Source organism: Balearica regulorum, chromosome 2 (genome assembly GCF_011004875.1).
Source record: "Balearica regulorum gibbericeps isolate bBalReg1 chromosome 2, bBalReg1.pri, whole genome shotgun sequence".
NCBI lineage: Eukaryota > Metazoa > Chordata > Aves > Gruiformes > Gruidae > Balearica > Balearica regulorum.
Window position 1 is genome coordinate 77,786,503 of NC_046185.1, and position 8,437 is coordinate 77,794,939.

General features: G+C 55.5%; 1 protein-coding gene and 1 long non-coding RNA gene across 2 annotated transcripts in view; both read left to right on the forward strand.

Annotated features, from left to right (window-relative positions):
• Positions 1–8,437, forward strand: part of LOC142600431 (uncharacterized) — a 761,935-nt gene that overhangs the window by 118,294 nt on the left and 635,204 nt on the right. The window lies entirely within an intron of this gene.
• Positions 1,116–5,632, forward strand: LOC142600821 (SUN domain-containing protein 3-like). The gene is made up of 7 exons (XM_075747183.1): positions 1,116–1,175; positions 1,583–1,667; positions 2,058–2,173; positions 3,053–3,220; positions 3,726–3,818; positions 4,532–4,674; positions 5,545–5,632. Exons 1-7 carry the CDS (start codon positions 1,116–1,118, stop codon positions 5,630–5,632), a joined length of 753 nt encoding a protein of 250 aa, XP_075603298.1.

Genomic DNA, 8,437 nt, shown 5'->3' on the forward strand with positions numbered 1-8,437 from the left:
ACAAGACCCCTTCAGCGGAGAAGCGCTTCGAGGGCAGGCAGCTGGGTGCGCTACTTGTACAAACTCTCCGGCCTCTCCCCGTCCAGAGCAACTCGCCAAGAACAAGCAAGGGACGGTGTGGCTGAAAGGCACCTGCCCAGAGCAGGTGGCAACTAAGGGCCCACCTGGACGAGCCTTTCCTGTAAGGGGAAGCAATCGCTCCCTCTCATCCAGGCCCACCTCCTGCCACTGGCACCAGCCAACTCTTCAACTTGTGCAGGCCGCTCAGGAGCAGCGAACAGCGAGCAGTGCCAGGACGGCTGGCCAACACAACGTGGGGCCCTCCAGCAATGCAGGCTCTCAGCGCCCACTTGTGCTCACTAAGAGCCCCGCGGAGCTCACAGCCCAGACCTCTGCAGGCACGTTGTCCATTCTCCTTCCCGGCCACGCCGACAGTTTTCACAGCGACTGGGAAGACAAAGACTGCCGGACCAAGCTGGCCTGTTAGAAGCTTGCGCGGAGCACCTGGGACACTCCGGGAGAGGAAATACTCAACAGGCAGACACAGGAGGCGAGGAGGTCTGTGCAAGACCGCGGCAGGAAAAGAACGCTCGGAGGAGCAAAGACAAGGGTAAAGGCGACGCTCAGCAGCGCCTTTGGTTCCTCCCCCCCACCTCTGTTTTTCTCTTTCTTGGTGCTCCTCCTACCTCAAGGATAACCTCTGGAGACCTCACGTAATCCACCAGCGGCAGGGAATACAAAAAGACTTTTCCTTTTGTATTCCAGAGGGATGGAGAAGTTCTTGAATGAATGACAGCAGCCCCTGGAAATTCAAAGATGAGCACGATCACGGAGCAATGTCAGGAGGAATGTTGCACTAGTGACTTGAGAAATGCTTCTAAGTGGTCATCCGTCTCCTACAGTGGGCTTCCCCTCTTTCCTACTGGCATGATCCCTCTGGAACACCCAGCAGGGACTCCTCAAACTGTCCTAAGGGGCTGTGGAAAAGGACAAGAAGGTCAACTAGGCCTTCTGTTCTTCAGATGTGGTCTGGCCCCTTACAGACTCTGGCCGTGGGTACATTTGCAGGGCACGAGGTGGCCCTTGACTTCTCGCCCCTTGCCTCCTGCCACTGGATGCGTTCCAATGCCCGTATTGTCAAGCAGGACAGGAAGCGCTTTGGAACTGGTTGGATGGTACAGTGTCACGGCACCTGATGATTTGAGGGCATAATCAGGCATCGGGACTTGGTTTTCTTCCACCTTCTCCACGACATGATCGATTATCTCTTGCACAGCCTGGGAGGGAACACAAAGGAGAGCGCCTGTTAGAAGGAAAAGGAACGGGGCAAGCAGCTCCCCTGCAAGGACAGCCAAGGTGACCTGGGACAAGGTTGAACTCAGATGGAAGGAACGCAGCGTGCCCTTACCCATCCGCTAAAGCCTGGGAGCTCAGCCTGCTTCAAGGCTTCCTGGACAGCACGCTCGGCGACATCCTTTGCGCTCCATCGCAGGTGATAGAGCTCGCCCTGCACCTTACGTAGCTGTTCCTTGCCCCGTTCCTTTTCCTTCTAACAGGCGCTCTCCTTTGTGTTCCCTCCCAGGCTGTGCAAGAGATAATCGATCATTTCGTGGAGAAGGTGGAAGAAAACCAAGTCCCGATGCCTGATTATGCCCTCAAATCATCAGGTGCCGTGACACTGTACCATCCAACCAGTTCCAAAGCGCTTCCTGTCCTGCTTGACAATACGGGCATTGGAACGCATCCAGTGGCAGGAGGCAAGGGGCGAGAAGTCAAGGGCCACCTCGTGCCCTGCAAATGTACCCACGGCCAGAGTCTGTAAGGGGCCAGACCACATCTGAAGAACAGAAGGCCTAGTTGACCTTCTTGTCCTTTTCCACAGCCCCTTAGGACAGTTTGATGAGTCCCTGCTGGGTGTTCCAGAGGGATCATGCCAGTAGGAAAGAGGGGAAGCCCACTGTAGGAGACGGATGACCACTTAGAAGCATTTCTCAAGTCACTAGTGCAACATTGCTCCTGACATTGCTCCGTGATCGTGCTCATCTTTGAATTTCCAGGGGCTGCTGTCATTCATTCAAGAACTTCTCCATCCCTCTGGAATACAAAAGGAAAAGTCCTTTTGTATTCCCTGCCGCTGGTGGATTACGTGAGGTCTCCAGAGGTTATCCTTGAGGTAGGAGGAGCACCAAGAAAGAGAAAAACAGAGGTGGGGGGGAGGAACCAAAGGCGCTGCTGAGCGTCGCCTTTACCCTTGTCTTTGCTCCTCCGAGCGTTCTTTTCCTGCCGCGGTCTTGCACAGACCTCCTCGCCTCCTGTGTCTGCCTGTTGAGTATTTCCTCTCCCGGAGTGTCCCAGGCGCTCCGCGCAAGCTTCTAACAGGCCAGCTTGGTCCGGCAGTCTTTGTCTTCCCAGTCGCTGTGAAAACTGTCGGCGTGGCCGGGAAGGAGAATGGACAAGGTGCCTGCAGAGGTCTGGGCTGTGAGCTCCGCGGGGCTCTTAGTGAGCACAAGTGGGCGCTGAGAGCCTGCACTGCTGGAGGGCCCCACGTTGTGTTGGCCAGCCGTCCTGGCACTGCTCGCTGCTCGCTGCTCCTGAGCGGCCTGCACAAGTTGAAGAGTTGGCTGGTGCCAGTGGCAGGAGGTGGGCCTGGATGAGAGGGAGCGATTGCTTCCCCTTACAGGAAAGGCTCGTCCAGGTGGGCCCTTAGTTGCCACCTGCTCTGGGCAGGTGCCTTTCAGCCACACCGTCCCTTGCTTGTTCTTGGCGAGTTGCTCTGGACGGGGAGAGGCCGGAGAGTTTGTACAAGTAGCGCACCCAGCTGCCTGCCCTCGAAGCGCTTCTCCGCTGAAGGGGTCTTGTGAGGCGTGAATTCTCGCCAGGGCTTCTCTGCGCGGTACCCGCAGGGAGCGACCGGAGGCAGCGGCTGGGGTTCAGGGCAGAGCTGATTGCCCAGCTCAGTTCCTAATCCTCTGATGCTGGCGGCGGGAATGAGAGCCAGGGCACCCTTCTCCAGCTGAACGTAGTTTCTTCTTCTCCTCCGCCTCCTTTTCAGCCAGACAATCACCCGGGAAACTGCTGGCCCTTCCCAGGAAGTTGGGGACACGTCCTGATCAAGCTGTCTCTGCCAATCACTCCCAGAGCTGTCACCATGGACCACGTTTCAGGGAGTGCGTTCCATCGAGACAGCATCCCCAGCGCTCCAAAGGACTTTGCAGTCTACGTAAGTCATTTGTCGAGTTGGGGGCGGGGGGTGCCTATGGGTCAAAGAGTCCAGCGGCCCGCGGCTTCCTCCTGGCTCGCACAAGAAACAAGCTCCTCAGAGTTCCTCTCTTTCCATTGTATTCCTCTTTCCATATCCAACGGACCGCTCGAAAGGAAGCTTCTGGGGCAAGGTGGTACTCCAGGAGCCACAGGAAAAAGGAGCTGGCACAGTGCACGGTCCTGGACCTTCTGGCCTCCAATCCCAGTGGGCATGTGTCATCCTCAGGCTACCCCCACCGCCCCCACCCCCACCCCGGGAGCGTCTGCTCCTTTTCTGACTGGCAGCTTAGACTCCTTGAGTAGGCAAGTGTGGCATGCTACTTAGCTGCAGCTTCTCGTCGTCCTCTTGCGCTCATCTTCCTTGGGCTAGGTAGCCAAAATAAACCAGTACTCTGCCGACTGAAGTTAAGTCTTCGCACTGTGTACCAAACGCTCTTGTTTTCTCTACCCCCGTCTTTCTCTAGGGCCTGAAGGAAGGACGTGAGGAGCAGGGCACGTTCCTGGGAGAGTTCATGTTCCTGGCAGCACTGAATCCCAGACAGACCTTCCAGCTGAAAGTACGGGGACCAAGAGGGAGGAGAGTTGTAGGAGAGGAGGAGGAGGAGGAGAAATGTGGTCGGTGGAGGAGAAGCTTCCCCTCCAAAGGGCGAGAGGCAGCCCTCTCCTTGAGCGTGTGCCACGCTGGCCTTTCTTCTGCTTTAACCTCCTAAAGGCGTACGCCTGGACTGCCGTTCTTCTTTGCTTTCGTCTTGGCTTTAAGCTTCAGTGCTCAACAACCGCCACAGTTGAAGCTGAAATCAGCTGGACTGTCTGGACTCCAAGTGCATACAAGCGGCCACATCCCGTAGTGCGCGCTACTACGGGCCTGCTAGTTCAAGCCTAGAAATACTGGGCTTTCTGAGGATTCTGTTGTTGCTGGTAGCGAGTAGCGAGAAGGGAGGCCATTCTGTGTCAGTGGCTTTCTAGAGAAGGCAACGAGGCATTATACTAACCCCACTGGGTCTTGTGACTGTGGAAGCATGTGCCTCAAAGCAGGCGAGAAGCACTTGCCAATCTATGTGCGCAAGCTTCTGGTAGCTGCTTCTTCCTTGACTGATCTTATGGCCAAATGCGGTAGAGCAGGATAAGAAGGTCCTGACCATGAGAGGTCAAAAGACCTCGCAGGGCAGCCAGAAGTAAGCTGTTGAAGGAGTCCGTTGCTGTGGCACTCCTCTGTCAGTTGTCGCGTGCCAGAGAGGAAAAGGCAACTCATTTCTTCTTCTCATTTCAGAACGAGCTCTCTGGGGTCGTGAAGTACATCAGGCTGGAAGTGCTGAGCAACTGGGGCCACCCAGACTACACCTGCCTGTATCGATTCAGGGTGCACGGTGATCCTCCCAAAGATGATGGGGGGAGAGGTGTCAGTTTTGTCTGGCAATAAATTCCATTGATTTTCACCAAGTCGAGTTTGAGTCTCTCGTGCCTGTGACGCTAACTGCTAAGAGAGCTCCCTGTCCTCCTCTCGACCCATGAGCTCATCGCAGACTTCCCGGGAGGAAGAGGTGAGGGAAAAAAGGACTAAGAACCATCTGCTGCAGATATCTTCATTTTTATTTGTGTTGGAGGACCGAAGGCATATGCAGCTAAAGAACGCCCAAGTGGTAAGAAGAAGACAGACTGAGAAGCAGGAAAGCACGGTAAAAGTTTGGGTGCCCAGAACTGCGTAGGATAGGCTACCCACTCAAGATAGCATGGTAACTTAAAGTTCAACATGTCCTGCCCAAGTCAAGACACCTTTCCTAGAGGGGAACTCTGTCTCAAGCTGCCTCTGAACGGCCGTCGAGGGGCCTCAGCTGCTCCCGCTGGGCGCGCCATCTCCTCCCATGGCGTGCGGGGGGATGCGCGCGTGTCACCTCTGGAACCTGGCTCTCATCCAACACAGCACCCGCTCTGGCAGAGCCATTTCTTTGTGCGGGCTAGCTCTGGCGTTTCATCTGTGATTGGACAGGCTTCCTTTTGTCCTTTTGGGGATAAGGTCACATGCTTTTGCCAACTCTGTGAGTTGTTGGTTTGGGGAGAAAAGCAGAACACAAGGCGTCTGTTGTGTAGGGAAGAGGGGAGGACCCCGACCTCTAAAGAGCACGTGGAGCAGGAAACGTGCTCGGAGTCGAGTAGGCTCCCATCCTCTCCTGTAAACGTGTCTCCTGTCCTCGGGACGACAGAGCGCGGTGCCTACGGCAACAACCAGAAACGAACGAGCAAGGCACCCGTGCCTTGTGCCCTGTGGCCCCTTGCCTTTCTCAGGCTGCAAGAAGAGAGGCACCAAGCTGAACCTGAGCCCCCGCGAGAGAAACACCGCGTGGACTTGGCGCCTGACTTCCGTCACCTCTGAAGGCCCTCCTTGTACAGAGCGTCAAAAGCTGCAGAAGCCAGGAAAGGTTTCTTGCAGTTCCCAAATCTGTCCCTCTTCAGTGGGAATTCAAAGCGCTGGCCCCTTGGTAGGAGACGTTCTGGTTTTGTAGGATTTCCTCCCTTGCGGAGAGGAGGGCAAAACCTGCTCCCTGTCAGGTTGCATTTTGCCTCGAAACGGGGCGCTGCCTTTCCTATTGTGACATCGCTGGCCGACGTTGATGTCACAAAGCATCCTCAGCACTGAGGTAGAGACAGCAGGGCATAAGATCGGGGTTGTCCCTGCGCCTTTGTCACTCTCGCTCTCGAGGGAACGGAGATCGCAGAGGTTTTGGCTCGCTCCCGAGCAAGTAGGATGTTTGGTGCCCGTACCTCAGCGGATACGGGCAGACTGCCGCCCAAGGCCCACGATCTGAACGGGTATGCTGCAAAACGCCTTCTCTCCTTTCTCCAAGTGTTTGTTCTGCCTCATGAGTTGGGGTGGCTGTGGGCTGGGCAGGGGAAGAACACGAGGGCAGCCTGGGAGCTGGGTCTGGAGGTGGTGCAAGGCAGCAGCAGTCTCTTCGGTCTCTTCATGAACACCAGGACTAGGCCTAGAAAGCCTTTTGTCTCTGCAAAGGGAGGGACAAATCCGTTTTGGATCGCATGGACAGAGTGCCAGGCAGTTGCCCAGATACATCCCTGCTGTAGGAATTGCGAGAGCTTAGCACAGTCCTGTACTGCGCTCCGCGGATGGGTTAGGTCTTCCCGTTGAGCCGAACCAGAAGGACACTGATGTTTCCTCTGTTGGCAGTGGATTTGACTTGTGTTCCTGACAGATGAGGTTTCCTTTGGAAACCTGGTCAGCTCCTCACCAGTGGTCTGCCTTAGGAAAAGGAGCACAAGATCCTCTGAGGGGTCCAAAAAGTTTTCTAGTAGGACAAAAGGGCTTGTTTATTCCCGATGAAGTCTACGCTGTAAGCCTTTCAAGAGCCTCCTGGAACAGGCAGGAGGAGTTTCCGTCTTGCAGAGCGGTGTGTGCTGTCTCTCGGCAGATGAGGCCTCAGGGGAGCAGGGGCTAGCCACCAGGGTGTTTCTTTGGAGTTTCCTTGGTTCCCCGTGGCTTGCCAGCATGCATTTACGTTCCATCCTCCCTCCCTCCTACCCAGTCTGCATTTGTCGCTGCCGTACCAAATGCCCCACTGGTGCAGTTGGTGACAACTCCACCACTGAACTCGAGCTTGTTCAGGACCGAGCCAGTCCTCACACCACAAACACCAAGTTCAAGACCTGCATTCCCTACTGCTGCTCTCGAGTCTGCTGCTGCTGCTGAACTGCACGGGTACCGCCAGCTTCACCATCCTTTTCCTCCTTGCTGCTCTGTAGGAAAATGAAGGCTCTGAAAACAGTGATGTGGGCGCTGCTTGTTGGTCTCTTCTGTGTTGGTGAGTCTCTGTAGAGCTCAGACCTGAGGGTGGCCCTTTGGAACCATTCTGCCCTGGTCCGCTTCCCCTGCTTTGACCAGAGGAGCCCGGCTAAGAGCAGAAAGTCCCCAACAGAGGTGTTCCAGTCCCTCCTGCTTCAGAGCAGAATGGGTGTGGGGGTGAGGAAGGGACGACTTGCCTTCCCTAGGAGGGCTAAGCCAGTTCTCTTAAGCCGAAGGAAGAGCTAGTGGCTAACCTTGGCTGCCCCAGGAGGTTGAGAAGCTTCTGCAGGAGCAGGAGCGTATTCCAAGGGAGGGCGTGTCCATCTACTGCGGAGCCCGTACACCATCATGACCTCTCTCAGCGGCTACAAGAGCAGAGAGAACTATGGCTCCTGGGAGAGACGCAGAAAGGGGAGCGGGCAGCCTGAGGCATAACGCAGCCATAGACCAAGTTGAAAGTGTAAGGAGAGCTTTGGTGTATGTCCGACAGGTGTCTACCACGTGGGACAGGTTGGCGAAGCAAGCCTCTGGAGGACTGCAGCGGTATGCCAAGCCTACATCTATTTGTATATTCAGCCTTTCCAAATGCAGGTGACATTTAGGTCTCTTCCGATCAAGGCGGCTTCTGCCAGCGTAACTCCAGGGCAGAAAGTGCCACTCATTAAAAGCCTGTGGCTAGGGCTAGGGACAGTAGCCACCCTGGCAGGTCATTCAGGTGAAGGTCAACTGGACTGAACACCAGCGTCTCCACAGATTGTGGCATTGCACGCAGCTGAGAAAGAGCAATGATGAGGCAGATTTGGGCCTGCATAGGGTTCAGCCCAGCACTGCTTTGCGTGTGAAGACTTGAGTCCGTGGGTTTTGATGGCTAGTAGAGTCTTCAACATGCCTCCCACTTCAAAAATTCAGGAATTCCTTTGTGGGCACAGAATTCAGCGAGCAGCTTCGTAGCAATGAAGCTTCTGCGGGTGGTATCAAGGAAGGAGCTGCAATCAAACCACTCGTGGAGGCGTAGCAGGAACCTGCCCGATAGCTGCCGAGGGCAACGGGAAACTGAAGGAATACGTAGAAGAGGTTGCATGCACCTCTTGGCCTGTTGAATGAATGCCTGACAAATGGTCGAAGGCTTTGTAGGAAGGGTGTTACTTGACTGGAGGCCGTGCCCAAGCCAAAGACGGGAGGCTTTCTGGAAGAAGACAATGCCCAATGTGAATTGTCTTCTGCCTTGCCTGCTGGTCCACGGTGGTGGTCTTCAGAGCTTATGCTAGTGGAGCAACCGAGCACAAACAGGCACGGTGTCTGTAACTCGCTGTTTCCCGTGGCTGTACAGAGACTGTCGTTGCGCGCTGCCTTTGTTTCTGCAGAAAGGCCGGTTTCTCTTTG

Coding starts and splice junctions, on each gene's coding strand:
- LOC142600821 (XM_075747183.1), top strand. CDS start 1,116: ATGCGTTCCAATGCCCGTATTGTCAAGCAGGACAGGAAGCGCTTTGGA. Junction 2,174..3,052: donor CTCCAGAGGTTATCCTTGAG/GTAGGAGGAGCA, acceptor CCTCCTTTTCAG/CCAGACAATCACCCGGGAAA. Junction 3,221..3,725: donor CAAAGGACTTTGCAGTCTAC/GTAAGTCATTTG, acceptor GTCTTTCTCTAG/GGCCTGAAGGAAGGACGTGA.